At 43.6% G+C, this 21,207-nt stretch overlaps 1 protein-coding gene across 4 annotated transcripts in view; it reads right to left on the bottom strand.

Annotated features, from left to right (window-relative positions):
* Positions 1-21,207, bottom strand: part of USP6NL (USP6 N-terminal like) — a 172,499-nt gene that overhangs the window by 27,458 nt on the left and 123,834 nt on the right. For all 4 annotated transcript variants that reach the window (XM_019543714.1, XM_019543715.1, XM_019543717.1 and 1 more), the window contains 6 exons: positions 19,582-19,691; positions 17,332-17,380; positions 15,039-15,159; positions 10,728-10,822; positions 2,017-2,082; positions 1,829-1,928 (listed from right to left, as the gene is read on the bottom strand). In XM_019543714.1, coding sequence (XP_019399259.1) covers positions 1,829-1,928; positions 2,017-2,082; positions 10,728-10,822; positions 15,039-15,159; positions 17,332-17,380; positions 19,582-19,691 — 541 coding nt within the window. The remainder of the gene's footprint in view (positions 1-1,828; positions 1,929-2,016; positions 2,083-10,727; positions 10,823-15,038; positions 15,160-17,331; positions 17,381-19,581; positions 19,692-21,207) is intronic.

Here is a 21,207-nt window from a genome sequence, read left to right as displayed (position 1 = left end):
CCCTACATACACACAACCCCCAACATACTGTATGCCCCCCAGACATAGCAACACCCTTTCACAAACCCTCCCACACACACCCCATACACACATACCCCACTCACACCCAAACCCATGCACACACCCCACCATACATGCACAATATACAAAACTAAGAATTAATTTTTGAGTTATTATATAATCACCTCTATATACATTACACAAACATAAATTATGACAAAATATTTTTAGTAATAAAATTAATATATGTTCTAATAGGTGTTTGACTTTTAGTGTATGATTTGGTTTTCTCCTGGTCCTAAGATGGCAACCCCCACTCCCAAAAAGAGTATTCCTGGGGGCAAAGGGAGGGACTTCTGGTGGCAAGTCAAGGGGCAGGGGCAGGATGTCTGGTCCCAAGATGGTGACAAGGGGGCAGGGCAACCATCAAGGGGTGGAGCTACCCATGCAGCCCTCAACAGCTCACCAAAACTCATTAAGCATCCATCCACCTGAAATAATTGCCTGCCTCTGATGGAGAAGGCTGGTTACTTAGACAGCGGGCATGGATGGACATTCATTTCGCAGAAATTCTGAGTGTCAGAAAAAACAGAAAATGGAGCGTACACGACTTCCAGCTACACAGGTGAGCTCTCCAGCCAGGGGATCAGTCCTTTAAGAGGAACCCACTCATCAACAGCCTGCACTCTCCCATACCAGGGAAGCGGGCGGGCTGTCAACAGGTAGTCAGAAGCTGTTGAAAAGCAGCAGCTGCCTCAGACAGGCCTGGAAGAATGCCCCTGCCCCCACCCCACTCCAGTCAGCTGACTGGCAGGACCACAGGGAGGGTGCCATTCTCCTGCATCAGGAACCAGCCCCCCACCCCCAAAAGGTTTGTGGCACAGAAGAGTGGCCCCTGATCCATGCAGATTTCTGAGTCAACAGAAAGTAATGAATGGAGAAAGGGGCAGATGCACTTTCCCAGAGCCCCGGGAGGATTCCAGCCCCTGGAGAATACTGCTGCCCCTCGAACCCCAGCCAATCTTCAGACTGGCAGGAAGGCAGAGAGCTTCCTCCCACAGTGGGAATCCTCCTGGGGCTGCAAGAGAGGGCATCTGCCCAGGTGCACCAGTTCCTTGCCTATATACCCCCCTTGGGGTCACCCAGGAAGGGTACATGGGGTAGGAGGCAGAGGTAGCACAACTATAGACCCATCCCACAGAGGGACAAGTCCAGCTCCAGGAAATGCTCTCTGCCAATTCCCAGGTCTGGGCAGAGAAAGGAGGCAGATGACTGAGGCTTGAACCCCAGGTTCTAGCCTGGGCTAATGCCCCCACCCCCTTGTACCCACAGCGGGTCCCCACAGGTTTCCCTGCATCTGTTTAGCAGCTGGGGGGCCTTAACTCCCACAGCAGGTCCCCACAGGTCTCCCAAACAGCTCAGCCCTGAGCAGGCTATCAAGGGACCAATGCTCTCCCTCCCTCAGCTCTCCTTGGAGGGAGGGAGGGAGGAAGAGCAGAGCAGGACTGTGGGATACTGGGTGTCCTCATTACCTGAGATAAGTATACAGCTATTCATGTTAGGGATGGTCCTGCTTTGAGCAGGGGGTTGGACTAGATAGCCTCCTGGGGTCATGCAACACCTATCCATGTCCTTAACAGATCACAAGGCTCTCCAAAGCAAACCGTGCAGTTATATATCCTAAGATTATGCTGTCACCAAGAAGAGTTCAAAATGGAAGAAAAATATGTCCAATTATTTAAAAATATATTAAGACAAATATTTTCTAAAACAACACTTAAAACCCTGACAAATTCCTATTTAGCATTTAAACGGTGAGAAATCTTACTCTTGTGCAGTTTCAGAATTGTGTAAGACATAGCTGTAAGCACACGCTCTCCTTCCAGTATGTAGATATCCCATATCCTGAGGTTTAATGTAAAAGGAGTCTGTAATAACAGAATCACACAGAAATGTCAGAACAGTTAGCCCCTACGTAAGACTAAAAATGGGAATATAAGGTACAAAGATACTCACACGATCAAGGAAACACTGAAAAAACCACTTAGTTGTGTAGAAGCTTGTGGAGATCTCTTGACCATCCTGTCAAAAGCAAGTGTTTATGAATACTCATATAAGATTAAAACAACAAATTTCCTGGAACATAAAGGCCATTTTGCTTACTCCCTAACTGAATTTTGCTACTACTAATGTCCAGGCCAGTATTTGACCATCTTCAAATTAAATTATTCTACTTTCTTTTAACAGCGTTACTTCAATCTAAAATATGCTTTCACTCGCTTATAATTTTTCTTTATCTACTAGATCTTGAGAGATGTCCTCAAATGTGCATCTTCAGTTTCACTTCCGAGCAGGTACAGAATAAAGCAAAAAATATTGTGTTTCACTGCGTTTCCACAATGAAACACAGTGATACATTCTGGAGGAGCCAGAGATCAGTCTCCACGACAATTCAATCTTTCATTTCTCTGCTGACAAGGCTGCCAACAAATATAATGATTTTGTGACATGGACCCCTATCTACCAGGAAGAAGCTTAAGTCTATCAATTAATTTCACATGGGACCTCATGAAGCAATTAGAAGAATAATGAATTTCACTTTATAGTAACAGGGGTCCATTTGAACTGGGTACATAAAAAATGAAAGGTACTCTATATTCCAACAGCCATACACCTCTCAAGTCATAATGAATGCTATTTGTATCTACATACAGGAACACAGATAAATAGGAAAAAAAAAATCGCTATGAAGATATAATGCTTTTATCAGAAGCATTAGAAGCTGGAGGCAGAGAAACTTGACAAAATTACATTTTTCTCTAACTGCAGTATCATTGCCATTCCTGCCACTTCCTTTTCTCTAGTCTACAATATTAAAAGTCTTGGGAGACCAAGCTGTGCAACATGGTGATAACCAACCAATTAAGTACTACTGAAACCATGACTCAGGGATAGAATAATTCTAAACTAATTTTCCCCACAATTTTCATTTAGCTTCTTCACAAGTCTCAGAAACTAAGTACCAAATTAACAAGGGTGCGACAGTACACAAGTTGAAAATCATCTGGTACATTGTAGCAAGGGCATCGCCAGAGGAGGCCATGAAGCCCCTGGAGTCCCTTTTTTGCCCTTAGCCACTTGCCCTCGCTGAGCAGTTACCCCTTAGTCTCACCTGCCAAGCTTGATGTTTCTTGCTATTTATACAAGGGAGGCTGCCCCAGGGCTTTCCAAGCCGCACACTCTCTCTCTAATCTAATGACCACCAGGTGCCTGTGGTCATTGCCTTAAAGGCTAAGTGCATGGCTCCATTCCATCCCTACATCATGCCCCAAGCCTTGCAGGTGTTATTACCAGGGATCCTGGCTTTCTCTGTTTAAAAATCACAGATTCTCTGATAAAATTCCAAAATTCTCTGATTAAAAACCTCTAAAATCTGCATTTTTCTGCAATTATAATGAAACGCTACTATAGTTATAGCATCAGTTGAATGCAATGTTTTATTGATAATAGTTACAATTTTAGAGTAAATTTGGAAGGCTACAATCATTATAATAAGTACCTATATACTTTGGCATTTGATTTTAGTTTATTATAGAAAATCAGGGCTCCCCCTTCCCCCAGCAGGATGCAGGTCCAGTTATGATTGTCCCCCACACCCCCACCGCTGCTTTGTGGTGCTAAGCAGCCCTGGTCTGCCAGTGCCCCTCACTCCCAACCTGCAGCCCCCTGGACCTGCTGGTGCCCCCACCCCCACCAGTGTCCCTCACACCCTCAGCCTCCTCCAGCCCAGCTGGTGCCCCTCACTCCCAACCCACTTCCCCCTACTGTCAGTGTGTGTGGAGCTGAGGAAGGGGGTGAAGAAATGCGGGGAACATCATATTCTTGCCATATGCTCCACCATAGGCAACACCATAGGCAACACTGGGGGGGGGGAGAGATGGGGAATGTGCCCCCCCCAGATCTGTGTGCCCACAGTGGGGCACAGAGCTGCAGCTTGGCCAGACCAGCAAGCAGCAGGAGGATGTGACAGCACTCCTCCCCAGCACTCCAATCCATTACTCTTCATGCTGCTGGTGGTACAGCATTAGTCCATGGCAGTATGACTGTCATGGGGGTCCTGGTGCAGGCAGCAGCAGTGAGCTTTCCCACCCCGTTCTGCCTGCTCATGACAGGACCTGCCCACTGGGCTGCAGCAACAGCTGCTGCCTGGCACCAGCCTGGTCAGGCTGCAGCCTTTTGCCCCGCTGTGGGTGCAGAAATCTGGGGGGGGGGGCCACATATGCACCCTCATGCCTCCCTGATGTGTTGCTTATGGTGCCTGACCCCTCCCTGGTGAGCACACAGCAGCAAGAAGCTGGCCTCCTTGCCAGCCCCTCCCTCTCCCTAGATGAATCGTCTGTGGCTCTGTCCTGCTCCCCAGCAGCCACACATTCCTGCCCTGGGCATCCGCAGCCCCAGCTGCTAAACCTGCCCCGCTCCCTCCCCCACCACGAGGACTTGCCGCAAGTTGCCGCTGACACCGCAATAAGCCCCTCATCCCCACAGACTTTCCTGCAGGCAGTTGTGGGAGCTACTCTCCACCATGCTGCTTTGCTGTATTGCTGCCCACATGTATGTATGCGCATGCCCCCTGCATCCAATCAGCCTCCTCCCACTCCCCCCAGCCCCAAGCAGCCCTCTGGAGGCTGGGACTCTGGCAGCCTGCAAGAGGAAACCTACCGTTTCCTGCATTTTTCGCCTTTAAAGAGAAAATCCGTCTTTTTCCACAGCAGACAGAAAATCTAGATCCATGGTTATCACTAACTGATGTCCTTCCTCTCCACACACAGCCCCTTCTGGACTATGGGCCCCTGGCCCCTTTCCCCAGGCTTATCACCTCCAAAGCCTGCTTCCACCTGGAACCCCTCGGGTCCCCTCAGGCCTGTGGCTTCCAAGGCCTTGCCTCATCCATGCTCATCTATTCCAGATCCATCCGTGCCAAGGTCCTTCTTCTCCCTGGCTTGCCCTGCTCCCAGGCTCAGGCCTGCCCCATTCCTGGGCTCTATCTTGCTTGTCCCAACTCAGCTGTGCTCCCGAGCTCTGACACAGCCCTCCTGCCAGGAACCCGCTTCCTGCGTCAGTCAGCCCTGACTGTCCAGCTCTGGGTTCGGGTTTACCTCCTGGTTAATCAGCTCTGTGCCACGCCTGCCGGCTGGTTTCCAAGCTGCCTTTCCTCCCATAGTGGCAGGCTCACCAACTAACCTGTCCCATAATTAGTCTCCTGCCACACCTGCAGGGTGCTTTCCAGGCAGCCTCCTTTCAAAGTGACATGATCACCATGCAACCTGTCACACACTTCTACAGATTTTGCCATTCTGCCCCAGGCCGCTGTCACTGTACTAGTTAATCCTGGGCCAATGCACACTAGTGTATAAGAAACATCAGTTTCATGCAACCAGCATTGCAGCTGCTTGCTCATTTTAAGATAATGTACTGAATATACAACCACATTTTACAAGAAGTAGAGCACTGGAAATTTAAAACTATGCATGCTCTTCTCTGGATTCAAGCCTGTAACCCTGTGACAGAACAGTTAAACTCACTGGCATTTGCTCTATTAGGTATTATTTTAATATTTTCATCCATCTTTATAATGGTTCTAGTTTTTATTGTAAGCTGCACTGAGGCTCTTTTGGGGATGGTGACCTATCCAATCCAATGGCGAAATACATAAATACAAAGAAGTGGTGCAAGACAGACAGGAATAACAGCAGGTTAATTTTATACCCATTTTCAGATTATGTGATAAATGAAACTTTATAACCCACAACTTCTATTTGAACATACTTACTTGCAGGTACTATAAGTAACGTGTAGTATATCCATAGTGAGTAATCATAAAAATTAACTTCTAATACATCACATCTGAAGCAGTTTTAGAAGAGATGGGTTTTGTTCAGGGATTTCCTAGTATAACAGATTAAGCAACAATCTAGTAAATCAAGTACAGCAGGACAGACCCTCAGCTGCTGTAACCTTATGTAGAGCCATTAAAATCAAAGGCACTATGCTTGTTTTTCCAAAGACAGGCATCTCTCCTGACACAATTAAAAAAATTCCTTTGTCAAGATTTTAGCTAATCCTGCGTCAAACTGGCCAGAAACTCCATCAGGAAGTCATTGCTCTTTAGGATAATATAGATTAGGTGTCTTATTTACTTAATTAGCCAACTATCTGCAGATCTTTCTCAAGATTAAAAAACCAAGCAGCTATAAGCAGTGTAATTTCCATGAGTAATACCATATCAACAGAACAACAGCTCACCAGGAGTTTTTGTCACCTAGACTTGTCTTACCTGAATGCTGTCTTATTTCAATGTATTTAAAGCATTTATTCATAAACTAAATCCCAAGTGTATGCAAGTGTTCTCCACTGTAACCACTGAATCTATCCCAAAGTATTATAAAATTTGTGCCTGAAAAAATGAAACCCCCCAAAATTTAAAACAAAGCCAACCTGCCCCATAGTCTAACCCAGTGTTCTCAACCCTTTTAGACTTGGGACACCTCTCATTAGACTGAAGACACCCATCAGAAAGTGCTAGCTCTTAGCTTTCACTCATTTTTAACTACAGAGAAATAAGAAAGCAATTCTTCTGCTGCAGACAACTCAGAAAGACCCTCAGTAGGTCAGAATGTTTTTCACACTACAGGTTTATCCTGCAATCTCTGGTTTTATCATGCAAATTACATGTAGGTGACTGCACAACTATAGTACAAATATTATGTGGCACTCTTAAAAGGATCTCAGGGTACCTAAGGGTGCTATAACACCCTGGCTGATAATCACTGATCTAGCCCCTTTACTTGCCAGGTAAATTGAATCCACAACTTCAGTTTCAAGAACTGCAGACCTAAAGAAGCTGTCATCCCTACAAAGAAGTTTATAAAATATACAACATACACCCATGACTTTGGATTGATCTTTTAATGTAATGAAGGAGTTCTGCATTATTATACGTTGTCCACTAGCCTGAATAAGTCTTAGCATGTTTTAAAAAATATAGATCAAACTTTAGTGTGCAGCATTAATATCCAATTGATTCCTGCAGAACCACTGCCCACCACTGTCTGAAGTTACATAATATTTCTATTAAAATATGTAAATGTGCATGTAGTAAATTGCAGGAGACCCTAAGCTGGATGGGGTAAGCAGACACTTATGAGGACAGGATCAATGTTCAAAATAACCTTGATAAATTGGAAAAACAGTCAGAGATGAACTGAATTAAGTTCGGTAAGGACAAAGTGCAAAGTACTACACTTGTGATGGAACAATCAAATCCACAGTGAGCTATGACTACTTATAGACTACAAGCTGAATGAGTCAACAGCATAATATCACTGCAAAAAATCTAATCATTTAGAAGGATGATAGGCAAGTCATCAGAAGTGACTTTTTCACTCTACTTAGCATTAAGAAGGCCTCACTTGGAGTGCTCCGTCCTGTCTTGGACACTGCACTTCAAAGACATGAACAAACTGGAAAGCATCCAGAGGAACACAACAAAAATCATTAGAAATCTAGAAAATATGACATGAGAAAAAGTTGGAAAACCTGGAACTATTTGGTCCAGACAAGAGAAGAATAAGAAGGGACTTAATTACAGTTTCCAAATACAAAAAAGATTTTTATCACAGGAAACAGTAAGCAGTTGTTCTATGCAGATAGGGGACACTGCATATTGATACTGCAACAAGTTTTAGGTTACATACGGAGAACTTTAATTATGAGGGTGAATAAACACTGGAAAAGATTACATCAAGTGGGTCAGAAATACCTATCAGGAACATTTTTTAAGTGCAAGATGGGCTATGGACAGATAGTATGTTTACAGTGCTATATACACACACCCTTGTGTAACAGGACTGGGGCTCTGACCCTGGAGTCTGACTCCCCGAGTGGTCAGATTTGTCTGCTTTGCTCTCTGGTCTCTGGAAAACCTTCAGTGCTAAATGTTATGATAAATCTGGGAGGCTGCATTTAGAAGCCAGAGTAGCCCCTTTAGGTTCTTTCCCCTCCTAGCATAGCCCTCAGGGCTTCTCTGCCCCCAGCACAGCCATCCGGGCATACCTCCTGCTTAGCACTGTTCTTAAGGTGTGCCCCCAACACAGACCTCTGAATTATTCACCCACCCTCGCACAGTTATCTGGGGTACCTCGCACAGTTATCTGGGGTATCCCCCCAGGACAGTTCACAGGGTGTGCCCCCAGCACAGTCCTTTGGGCTGCTTCACCTTCAGCACAGTCATCTGGGGCATGCTTCTCCCTCCCCTACCAGCATTCTGGCCCTCAGCACCATGCACCAGGGCCCTGGTCCTATATCTAGGGTAACCCCTGGGCTCCCACACCTGCCGTCAGCTCCCCTTTATTTTACGTAATGCAACACACACCAGCCAGCACAGTCTTCAGGGCACCCTTAGTAGCCTCCTTTACTAGACACCACGTGCCTCACAGCTGGCATTTCAGTGTTCAGCTGACCTGGGGTATGCCCTTATCAGAGAATCATAGAAAGGTTTGGAAGGGACCTCAGGAAGTCATCTAGTCCAACTCCCTGCTCAAAGCAGGACCATCCTCAACTAGATAATCCCAACCTTTCCCTTGGCTCTTGCCCACTTAACTGCCTTTTCCAGGACCCTTCCCACTTCTGTACCTCTCTCTATGCCAAGGTTTGTCTTTCCCTAGCTTCCCTCCTTTCCACCCAGCTTCATCCCTGCTGGGTGGCACCAGCCCTGCAGACTCAGTCCCATCTGAGCACATTTACAGGGTCACCCCTCAATCCCATCCCCTCCTGGTCACATGACTCTAGCTTTCAATTGCATCTAGCGATTTCTCATTAGCTCTACCACCGCCACCACTTAAATAGGGTGCAGAACTCCAGGCATCTATCCAGCACCGTATCCTATTCCTGCTTGCTCCAGGTAAGTGGCTGGCAGCTTGTTACTGCCTTGGAGCTATGGCTCTTAACTCTCTCCTGTTGCCGGGGGGGTGAGGGGCAGTGCTGGGAGGGGTTGCTACAGGGGGGCTAGGGTGAATTTTGGGGTGGCTATAACCCCCCTAGCACCACCCCTGATTAGGGACCTACCAAATTAACTAAAGGACTGGGCTGCGCAGCGGTTTCTTTAATGCTGCAGGTTCCCCTATGCACCCCCCACTGTTGATTGGTGGAGGGGCCCCGCTGCTCGGGGAGGCAAAAGCTGCTGGTTTTAAATATGGCACCGGTTTTGCCGCTTGCTGCTTATTGGCCGAGGGACCCTGGCGGCCCCGCTATTTGTTGGTGACCAGCAAAACTGGTTAGGCAAAAACTGCAAAATAGTTAAAACAGCGGTTTTCGCCTTCACGCTGATCAGGAGCAGGCAGCAAGTATTAGGGGTGGGGAGGGTACATGGGGGAATCTGCAAAATCAGCAGGAATCAGCAGCTTCTTTGATGTTGCAGGTTCCCCCGTGCACCACCACAGACACGGAAGAGAGGTCAGCAGAATACAGACAGCATCCCTGCACCCCACGCCTGCTACTGCACTGGGACTTGTCGCTGCTCCAGAGAGGCCAGAGCAGCAGCTTAAAAATATATATGTTTTTTAACATTTAAATGTTTTTAAATTTCCTTGCCATACCTGCCTTCTGGTGCCTAGGAAAAGATCTCTATGTGCCGCTAATTGGTATGCATACTGGGGGGTTGCCTCTTCCTTGTCTAAAATGATTTAGATTGAGATGCTCTGTCAAGTAGGTGGCTGTACTAAGTGACCTCATGGGTCCCCTCCAGACTTATTTGGCATGATCTCTCTCCCTCTCTCTGGTTTCACATGCCTTGGAAGGTGGTAATGAAGGCAGTTATAAGCTGCCATCTTATTCTCTCTTGTGCAATCTCCTTCCCCTTTGTTGCATCTTCACCTACCCCTTCCAGATCAAATGTTATGCTATCTTTCTCAGTCTACCTCGAAGTCTGAGACCCTTCACCTCAGCTTCCCAACTCTGCCTCACATGCCTTTTCTCATCAGTTCTTGCAATATGCCCTGCCCATTACATTCTCAAGGCTCGTTTCTTGCTCAAGACAACAGCTCTTTTGTAAATGGCCACAAGCTCCTGATTACGTCTTCTCCTCCATACTCCATTTTCATATTTTGTATGATTCTATGATCAATTTTTGTTCAGCCCGAATTCACTTCACACAGGAATGAAAAAACAACAGAAATATGGTCCCTGTTCCAAGGACCTTTTAATCAAGTAAAGAAATGTCTCAAAGTTTCCTGTATGCAAGTTCTAAAGAATCCTCAAGTGTTTGTTTCATTTTTTTAAATAAGAAATGCTCCTTGGCTGAAGAGGAATTTACTTAAGTACAAAGTCCTTCTTTCCCACAGGCACTGAATTCTGGTTCTTGATGTGATAAATTATTTTCAAAGATGTTAAATATCCAAGAATTTACTAAATACCATCCATCCTAAATTGCACATTCTCAGGAACCGAGAATTCAAAGTACTGAGGTTATGAGTCTCGGCTACAAAACCCCAACTAATCAACCAACCTCCCAGCTCAGCCAAGACTCCCAGCAACTTCACAGCTCCTTTGCCCGTTTGAGCTTGGTGTCTCTCCCTGTAGTCAGTAATATTCTAAAAGAGGAGATTAAACTGTGGTGAAACAGGAATTTAATTAAATTAATATTGCTTTTACCTGGCATGATAGTAACTTACCAAATGTTGCTTCAGCTTTGACAAAAACTTCTTCAATATTTTGTCATGATGCTCTTGAAACCGCAACAGTTTTGGAAAGCCAGGAACAAAAAAGCCTAAGGGGGAAAAAATAAAACACACACATACACACCTCAACAGGGATATGTTCCACAAACTTCCATCTAAAATGTATTCATAGTGTTAACATGTTGGGTTTAAGTCTAGATACTCAAAACAGTAAGAATCAAAATAATTTACACAGTAGCTTTTGGCACATATATGCCAAAATAAGTTTAGTTTACTCTCCAAGACACCATGGTTAAAAAAAAAATCACACCATCGTTTCCTCTGAAAAATGACCATAGAGAGGTACCTTCTTACTTAGCAAATTTGCCCTTCCGGTCAGAAAAGATGCAGACAGCTGCTCAAGCAGTTACATTAGAGAAGGTAGGGAAGGTTCCCCTGTTCAGGCCAAGTATCATAGAAGCAAAGAGGCATGAATCTGTACAGATATTATGTGTGAAAACAAAGGCACCCAGTTTTCCTGCCTTAGCTGAGTTTGCACTGCAGGCAGAGAAGGGGTAAACCAAGTAGGTGATTGGAGACATATGGGCCTTCTAAATATTCTGTTAAGAGTCTCTATTCAGAATAGAATCAAACTTTAAAACTCAAAAATGACTTCTGTCCAGGCTCCAGTTCAATAATTCAGTGCAATATTCACAGCCACTTAGCAGGAAGGGCTGATATTCCAGAATGAGATGGGCGCAGCATGCCACAAAATGTTCATCAAAATTATGATTCCTCTATCCCATGAATAAAGAAATGTCTGCTAGCATATTAATTTAATTTCACTTGACTAGGCAAGCTTTTTTTTTTTTTCCCCCTTTACATAAACTCTGAATGAATACTTCAAAGCTAATTATGCATCATTAATAATGTTCAAAAGGTGCAGTTGCTCTTTCCATTCATGAACACTAATTCATTATCTTCAATCTGTAAGATTATGAAAATCCTGAAGGAAATAGCTTTCAAAAAATCTGAATCATTTTCAGGGTCAGATACCTATATTTTATGATTTAGAGACTTCATGTCATACATAAAACATTAAGGCTGCAGTTCATCCCTTGATTTCAGCAGAGTTATACTAGGAATTAGTCTGGCTGGGTAGGCTGAGACATACTTGGCTGCACCAAAAAAAAGTCTGAGTCCCAGGTGACAGGTGGATGACAAATGAGACAGATGAAAGTGCTTTGTTTATAAGGAGGAACTTCAACTCTCCTACTCTTGGCAGCACCGCTTTGTAACTGAAGTTTCCCACTATCACTATCAGTCCCGTAGACAACCATTTATTTAAGAGTGCAAGAGTGCAATGCAATAACTCATATTAAGCATCAGAAGAGAGACTTTCAGAGTTGAGGAATCTTTCATCAGAGGTTTCCCAAAAGAGTGTACATAGATGTTCTTCTCTGATGGTTTATGAATAGTGCACCCAGCATCTATGCAGGGAATTGGAGAAGATGATCCTCAAGGTCCCTTCCAACTTTATGATTCTCTGTTATCCCCACAATTTCACTTAAAACTCATGCACGTCGATAATTTAGGCCCAACATAGTTTAGGTTTGAAATGTAAGAGTTTAAAGCTACTTTTCCGGAGAATAAGTGCAAATAGCAACTTGCATATATATCAATATCTAGATATATATAACATTCATAATCTCCAGTAGCATTTATCTTTCTATAAACTGATTTTAAGCACCTATACCTAAACAAAAGCAGAGCACTTGATCATCTAGAAGACTGCAGTCACTCAACAAATAAATTAAGACTATGGTAGCACATTATTAAGCACAAACCTAGGGCATTGTAAGCTTACTTTTAAAGAACTTAGCATTTTCCAACTGAGAACTACTAAGTAGTATTTTATCAAGCAGCTTTTATGTCTACCCTTATGAGAAAATTTCTGTACCAAGTTGGAACTGGTTAAGTGACAAACTTGGCCTCAGGGAGAATATCTTAACTGGATTTAATTTTAACACATTTCATTTATTTTTCAGTTTACACAAATGGAAGGAATAGGAAGAGGCGGTGAGGACCATGGTGCAGTAGCAGCAAAGGACTTTGAGTCCCCAAGGCAGGTCAGATTGCTCCAAACCGTGCTCTCAACACCCTTCCCCACTGATGCTCAGTGACACCACTCCTCTCCTCCCTCCACCTGTGCCTAAGGCACAGACCCTGTTAATTATGCCTCTGGGCAAAAGAGAGGAGACCTACCTGTTGTTATCACTCTCTCTGGCTGACCCAGGGATGGGGGGAGCCAAGGGCTGTGGGGAATAGCTACATAGGGCACTAAGCTCAGCTGGAGAAAGGGGGAGAGAAGCAGGTCCCCCACTTCCCATGCCAAGCTATTTTTCAAGGAAAGCTGTGCATGTGTACTCAGGGTGCATGAGGTCCTCTACCCCACACAGGCTGCAGTGAATCCCTGCCCAGGGTTAGGGATCAGCAGTAGCTGGGCAAGAGCACGGAGTCACTGAAAGCTTGGCTCAAAATGCAAGGGCAAGGGGCTCCCTACCCTTCCAGGGCTGGCCCTGCCTGGGAAGTATTTCACTGAAGTCATGGGCAATGCTGCCACTCCCAAGAACACCTGCAACCCACCCTACACTTGAGCATTAGCCATGCCAGAGACCACAGCCCTCAGCAGAACCACATCACCAGCCAGGATGCCCCCACAAACTGCCCTACGCACCTACAGGGAAGTGGGTCTTGCCTACCACATATGGCCCCACAGCATCTCACCAGCCCAGTCAGACTCTCCCACAAGCCACTGCTCTGGGCTCCTGCTTTAGCTTGAGGTCACAGCACAACTGGATCCACATCTCCTCTGCATCATAACCTGAGCACCTGACTGTGCACTGCAGAAGGGGGTAGCTTCCATACACCAACCACAGCTTGTTCCTCCCTCTTGCACTTGCTCCTGAACTGGCAGGGGACACCCGGGGTCTGGAACAGAAAGCACGCACAGGAAGGGGAACCCACCTGCTGCTGCCGCCACCGGAGCTTGACACCCTGCACAGCTGATCCCTGCACCCCCAAGCTATGGCAGGAAAGGCCCTGCTCCATCTCAGATACAACCCTTTACCTTCACAATGTTTTTGTTTTGGTGGAGATGCAATGTAGATGATTGCCACCTAGTAATTCATGCTGCAAGGAAGAAAGCTTGGGTATATTTCAAAGTCACAAGAATAGAGAGGGGCCATGCAGCAACCAGAACAATTTGACTTTACTTTCACAGGCTTGCAAGAGCTAAGGATTTCTAAATCACTTATTTGCTATAAAAGCAGCTCAACCGACTGGAACTTGTGGGTACAAAACGCATAAAAATACTGATGTTTAAAAAATAAAGGCCACAATAATAACGAAAGTAACAAAATGTTCGGAACCAGGAAATTTGAGAGCCAAAGATAAAGCCAAAAAACTCCCAAGTTAAGCCTAGACATAAGGTCAATTTTAACTTCAGATTTTTCTGTCTGGCCAACTGGTACCACAGCCACAACAGTTTTTTGTTTTTTTTGGGAGGGATTTTTTTTTGGAGGGGGGCGGGGGGAGTTTATGTTTTGTTTTCATTATTACTACACTGCTATATAAATGTCTATATAACCAGCTTTCAAACCTGCAAGCCAAAGATCATAGAATCATAGGGACACACCACCAAGGGAAGTGGTGCTGGCTCCCACCCTGGGGGTATTTAAGAAGAGGCTTGATGCCTACCTGGCTGGACTCATTTGAGTCCAGTTTTTGGGCTGGTTTTTTTGTTTGTTTGTTTTTTGGCGGGGTTTTCCTCCCACCCAGGTGGGGGGGGGTCGGACTTGAAGATCTACAAGGTCCCTTCTGACCCCACTTCTATGATTCTAATAACATTTATAGCTGAAGAGACACAGCACATACAAAGACACAAAACCTGACAATTCTAAAGGAACATTATAAACAATTACAATTCTCTAATTCATAATGTCAAAAAAAGAAAAGAAAAAAGAGCTTAGTCTTTGAAAAGGACAAAAAATAATTTGAGAGAAAAGAAATGGCCTAATTTAGAGAACACAAATCTACAAAAACTAATCACATGCAACTATAGATAAGCCTCAACCAAATTGATTAAGAAATTAATAAATATTATTTATATTGATGTAATATATCATAGTCCCAATTCAGAAAAAGGCCTCGCTGGCTTAGACATTGATCCACACAAGTAGACAGGATCTCATTTCTCAAAGAATTTACAGTATTATGAGGATAAGTTTAAATGTAATTTGTGCGACGTGAGCTAGAGTTCCATACCATGCATAGCGTGCTTAGGACCCGAAAGCAACTTCACCAGGGCCCAGAAGGCATCTTCTTCATTCATATACATAAGGAGTAAAGCTGTGATCTGGCTCATTCCCTGACAGTATCCAACCTCCTGAAAATTAGACAGTAAAAACAGTAACAGCAAGAAAATCATTACGCACATGGTAAGTGTAAAACATTGTATATACATGCACACACACCCCCAACCATATTTATTCAATTTTAAGACAAGGGTTTTTCTCTTCATTTAACATGGGAGGGAGCAAGACCACTGGAGGGAGCAAGGCGGCAAGGCGCCTCCCTGCGGCTTGGGCTGCAGCCTCCAACCCAGGATCAGGGCAGTAGTTGTAGCCTGGCCCCTGCCTCGGCACCCTGTCACTAGTACAATATATTTCTACATTAAATACTTCTACAGATAAACATTTTTTAATAAATACATGGGCGTAAACCCAGAACAGATACTTAATTTTGTTCTTTGTTTTAATTTTGTACTTTTATGTAGTAAGGCCATCATACCATTCTGAACCAGTCAGTCTCCCAAGGTACCACCCTGCCCTACCTTCTACCTGACTTCAGACTAATACAGCTTATCACCAGGGATCCGGGTTTTCAGTTTGCCATGGAAAAGCATGGTAAATGTGGATTTTCTCACAGGCTCTGCTCCAGCAGTGCTGGGCTCCACACTCCAGTCCACTGGCAGCAGCCGGGGCTCGGGAGCTGCTGGGGAGTAGCAGCAGGCTGCAGGCCTGGGTTCCTGGCCCCATAGCCCTGGCAGCTGGGGGCCCCCCCTCCAGCGTGGCTTGGGGCAGCAGAGGCTGTGGGTCAAATTGAGAGGCACCAGAAGGGCCAGAGAACTGTGCATAGTGAGGGGCACCAGCAGGGCTGGTGGACTGTGGCTTGGGAGTGAGGGGAATAGCACGGGCAAAATGCCGGCATATCAGGGCTGCTCAGTGCCACAGAGCAGTGGGAGGGGACAGCCACAGCTGGACCCGCATCCTGATGAATGAAGGGGGCAGAGGGAGCTCTACTTTTCCATGATAAAAAACCCCAAATCAAATGCCAACATTTATAGGTATTTACATTTATTTTATTATAGTGATTGAGGCACTGGTAGGCTTCCTAATTGCTTTGAAACTGTAAATATATCAATAAAACACTATGTTCAACTGATACCTAAATATAGAGTAGCATTTCATTTTAATTGTGGAAAAACGCAGATCTGGGTTGTTAATCAGAGAATTTGCCATTTTTAATCAGAGAATTTGCAATGTTTAAACTAAGAAAACCAGGATCCCTGCTTATCACCTACGAACACATGTATAAAAGCACTTGCTGAATGAACCATCATGTACATGTTTAGACATGGGTACAATGACAATATTTACAATCATGTACGCTTTCAGTAAGTATCTTAGATGCTCTACAAGAGGGAATTTTCTAACAGCTAACATGAAGTCTAATAACCAAATTTAGGAAAGCATCCTCATATTCAGCATTTCAAAGTTTTAAATGCCAGGCTGGACTTAAACAAAAGTTTGAATGCACTCCTGAATTGGGGTCAAATCACTCAGGTTTCTGTGGTATTTTATGTACCTCTCAGCTTTAATAGGAGACATTGCTGGTTGTAAAGCACTGTGACCCCTAGAAGAAGGGTGGCATAGAAGCACAGGATATTAATTAGCTGCCAGTTTTTCCCTATGAAGAGCACCATCATACAAAAAGAGTCTGGCTAGCTCTTTCCCCCTCCTCCACACCTTACGCCACCATTTTAACTTTGTCTTCTTTCTCTTTTTGTGTTGCTGCTTACCTCTCTCTTTGTCACTGCTTAGCAAAATATACTTGCTTTCTCCCCAGAAAGATGCAGGAAATGATGGCCCACTTTTCTTCCACAGATTGAACTGTTCAAGAATTACTTTGTAAACACCCACATCTCCTCAAATTCGGTTCACACTGGTTTTCTAAAATGGACTACTAACATTGTTAGGTACTGTTTTTATCCGACAATCTCAGAGTGAGACAGTGGCAGTAGCTAGTGGTCCCACATAACCTAGAGCTCCCACAAAGTAGACAAGTCCCAAAAACCAAGCCCTTCACTTGTGTTGTATCCCTGATTACCAAGGAGAAACGCTTAGACTGGGTCTGAACTCCAGGTAGCCACGTAACAGTCAAGCTGAACTGGCAGCACTTCGGACTTTTATGTATACTGAGGTTTGGTTTCAATAATTTTTGTAGCCTATTTAAAGAAACTATGTTTAATCTTAAGCATATATGCAAGAAGACTTACCGTGTTATATATAGAATATGCTGCTAAAACATGGAATAAAGCCTGTTGCCTGGAGTAACAAGAAAAAAAGAAAAGCATTTAATATTGAGTTTGAAACAAAAAAAATGAAGATACCAATTCATTTTCTGGATAAGAACCTCCAGTTTAATTGGTCTCATTTCCAAGGCTTGGAAAACAGTCTCACTGTCAAAACTTGGGTTTCAATGTCTGCTGTTGCATAAATGTTAAAATTATTGTGTTACTAGACATTAAAAACTTGAGTCTTATTTCACTAAAAGGAAAATTTCTGCTTTTTATTTTATTTAGTTTTTAATTGCACTGGCTGATTAAACCATGCTATAAAATATTCCTCTAAAAAAACCTGCTTTTAACTTCACCGCTCTTATTTTTTTATCCGGCACAGACCTATCTTACAAGGAAAAGAAGGGACAGTTTAAGAAAATCTGCCCTGGCAGATAGAGAGGTGGGCAGAAGCTCCATTCATATGTATGAAGGCTTTATATACAGATTGTATTCTGCATTTTTAAATGCTGCATCATATTTCATTAACTCAGTGTAAGAATTTTAAAACAAAGAAGAACATTCAGCTTCCTCTCAAGATTTAATGTTAATGTATGGACAAAACATTATAGTTTCATATGCTAGCCTGATGAAAATTAAATTAATAGATTAGTTTAGAAAAAAATCTTGGTTGCATGTCTCCCAGGATGAAAGGAATGGGATTGAGCTGGATATAAAGGCATCTTTGATTAAACATAAAACTGGTCTTTGTAGTGTGAGGTTCGGTCTGCTTGCTTGCAGACAGATATACACTATTATTTCCCATACAAAACACACAAGGTTTCCTTCACTCTTTTCTCCCTCAGACTTTCAGCATACGCACAAACAAAATAATCATACAGTTTTGTTATAGTAGCTGTCTTAGTGATGAAATACCGAATATGCTTTTTAAACTTATGCCTAGCACACAGATTAAAAACTTTTCGGGTTTTTTTTTTCAGGTACAGAAGTCAAACAAAATAATGAAGTGCATCTCATTTGGAGGTTTTCTGATTATTTAGAAAATAATTTAGAAGCCATGCGATAGTCAAAAATAATAATGAGTCTTCAATTAATTTTGCAGGTTTTTTGCATATATAGCAGAGAAAAGATTGGAGCATAAAGTGAAAACTAAATGGAAGGGGCAAAATACCACTATTATTGTTTATCATCAGGTTGTTTTCAATAACGTAACAATTTTATGCTATTTACTTAAAATGCTACCACTAGCACTTCATCATAAAACAGGATGAACATTCAGAAGAGTACAGAGTGTTGCAAAACAAGCAATTTAGTTTCGGGGAGAAAAAAACTCAATTGAATTAAGATATTTTGGTACAATCCTTTCCCCAAGTACTCGTAGAGATGCACACTATGCTCTACCAAAGATATGGTTGTCCAGTTTTCTACAAAATTTCAAGTTCTCATTCAGACTCAAAGTTCTCAAAGGAACAAGCTATTTTCTGCATACCAAGTACAACATATGAACAATAAAACTATCATATATTCAAATCTGTAGCTGTTATGACTAAATATAACTTGTGCAAAGCAGATTAATGTATTGTCATCTTCCAGAGACTTTGGGGAAAATATTACTGAACCACTTACTGACAGACGAAATGTGCCCCACTCATCACAAGAGGGTATTGATGCAAAAACTGACAGTGTTGAACACTGATACAGTCAATTATTTCATTACTAAATAGGTAAAACTCCTGCAGGAAATGTAAAGTGTTAGAGAAGTAATAATTGTGTTTTGTTTTTCTAAACAAGGGTGGGTGGTAGAAAATCTTAATATGTTTAACTATTTTCCCATGAGGATAAAAAAAATCATTTAATAAATAACTCAGTTAACTCAGTATTTCCACACACTTTGGATCTGCTTTACGAAATTCTTGATTTTGAACAAGATGACATTTAAAAAACAGGGTCAATGCATATGGCTAAAAATAATCTAAAATTTCTTTTTCTTGCTTTTCAGTCCCCAAGCCTTGCATTTTAAAGAGATAAAGCCAAATGGTTGCTAGTCAAATACCTGTTTTTGAAATACGGAGAAGTAAAACCCCCCAGTAAAGTTATGCACTGTAGTTTCTAATATCTGCATATTTTAATTCACAGCCCTGTCATAATTCCTGGGTAGGTCAGAGGAGTCGATTCTATTTGAAAGACAAACAACAAATAACTGAATTTAAAGTACTTTGACGTACTTACTTAACACCATATCTGTCTCTAAACATGATATGATCTCTGTATGTCCGGTTTACATCAAGATCAATCTGTCTGATATCCGGTGAAGACCCTCGTGCTCGATATTTCAGTTTCTAAGAGAAACAGCAATAAAGACTCTAACTTCAGTTAAAAATGAAAACATTTAAAACAGAGAAAAGAACCTGTTTGCAGCCACTTGGTTTCTGCTGAATTAAACAACTTGGAACTTCTCAGCTTAAACCGCTTACTATGGAAAAGTGTCTTAAGAGTGAACCATTTTCATAACCCAGCCTGCCCATGGATACAACAAATGCTATAAAAGGTGCGTGCTCACATCCACCTACCACAGAATTTATGCTTGGGAAGAGGCACAATGTACACTAGGCACCTCGCAGCACCAACAGCCACTAATACTTATGCTCAGAGCCAAGTTCCAACATTCCCAAGCCCCAAGCAGACTCAGGCAAGGTGTGGGCACGCATAACAACTAAACCAGTTCCCATCTGACGCAGTTCAGATGTCTGCATGTGTGCTCCTAAGGGGTCTAAGTTCAACAGTCCCCTTTTAGGCATTGCAAAGCTGCTGAACCATGGGAGTGGGAGTGCAGCACACCCTGCAGTGGCACATGGCTAAACTTTCCCCAGGATTTCCCTAGCGGGGGACAAAGACCGCCACTGGCTGAACAGGGAGATGGGATAAGAGGGCATCACACGGACTAATGCTTTTGCATTCCTGCAGGGCTGGATATTCTAGGGGCTACCCAATGCCTCTGTCTCAGGATGAGGATTTAAAAAAAAAAAAAAAAAATTCCCCTAGAAAGCTGCTTAATTAATTTCAGTTCATGCTCCCTATCGTGAGATCAGTAGGTAGGCAGGTGTATCCCCCCACACCACTCCCCCAAATTAGCCTGAGGGCTGCGACTCAATTGTTTCTGCTTCCCAGGGGCAGAGAGTACTGCAAAGCCAAATCTGCTGGCACAAGTTCTCCATGGGTACGGGGCTCCTGCCAATCAGACAGCGAGTCCAGCATGTTTGCAAAGCACTTTGAAAGCCTATGGGGAAAGCAGGAAAGCAGAGAACTTAAAAAAAACCCCGATGTTCAATCTAGCCCCAATGTCGGAGTCACGGAAGACCTAAATCTAGAGCCTACTGAACCTAAAAGGTACTCAAGTGGCCCGGGGTCAGTCACAGGCAATGGAAATAATCGAGCAACTTTATACGTAAAGTCCTTTTAAAGCCAGAGCATGAACCAGAAACCCTGGAAAACCCAGAGGCATCCTCCCCATGTGACTTACCCCCTCCACCCTTGCCTCCCATCCCAAATCAGCCTTGGATGCTAAAGTCTGTGGTCGAGAGCAGGCAACAGAGGTTGGGGCAGGAGAGTCCTGTCTGTGCACCAGAGCAGCCAGCTGCCATGCAGGAGTAGGAAAGCTGGGGCGAGGGGAGGAGGTTAAGGAGTGACACAGCGTGCGATTCCTGGAGAACCAACCAGACACAAAGTTTGTTTTCCACACATTAGAGTGAACTGGTTCACTCTGAACTGGTTCAGAATAATACCTCACTAATACCAGGTATACTTCTGAGGTTTCAGACAAGAATTCTTGGGGGTGATATCTTTTACTAGACCAAC

The sequence above is a fragment of the Crocodylus porosus genome, unplaced genomic scaffold (assembly GCF_001723895.1).
Source record: "Crocodylus porosus isolate Cpor-Errol unplaced genomic scaffold, CroPor_comp1, whole genome shotgun sequence".
NCBI classification, from domain to species: domain Eukaryota; kingdom Metazoa; phylum Chordata; order Crocodylia; family Crocodylidae; genus Crocodylus; species Crocodylus porosus.
Note: the sequence above shows the minus strand (reverse complement) of the source record. Positions and strands in the feature narration are given on the sequence as shown.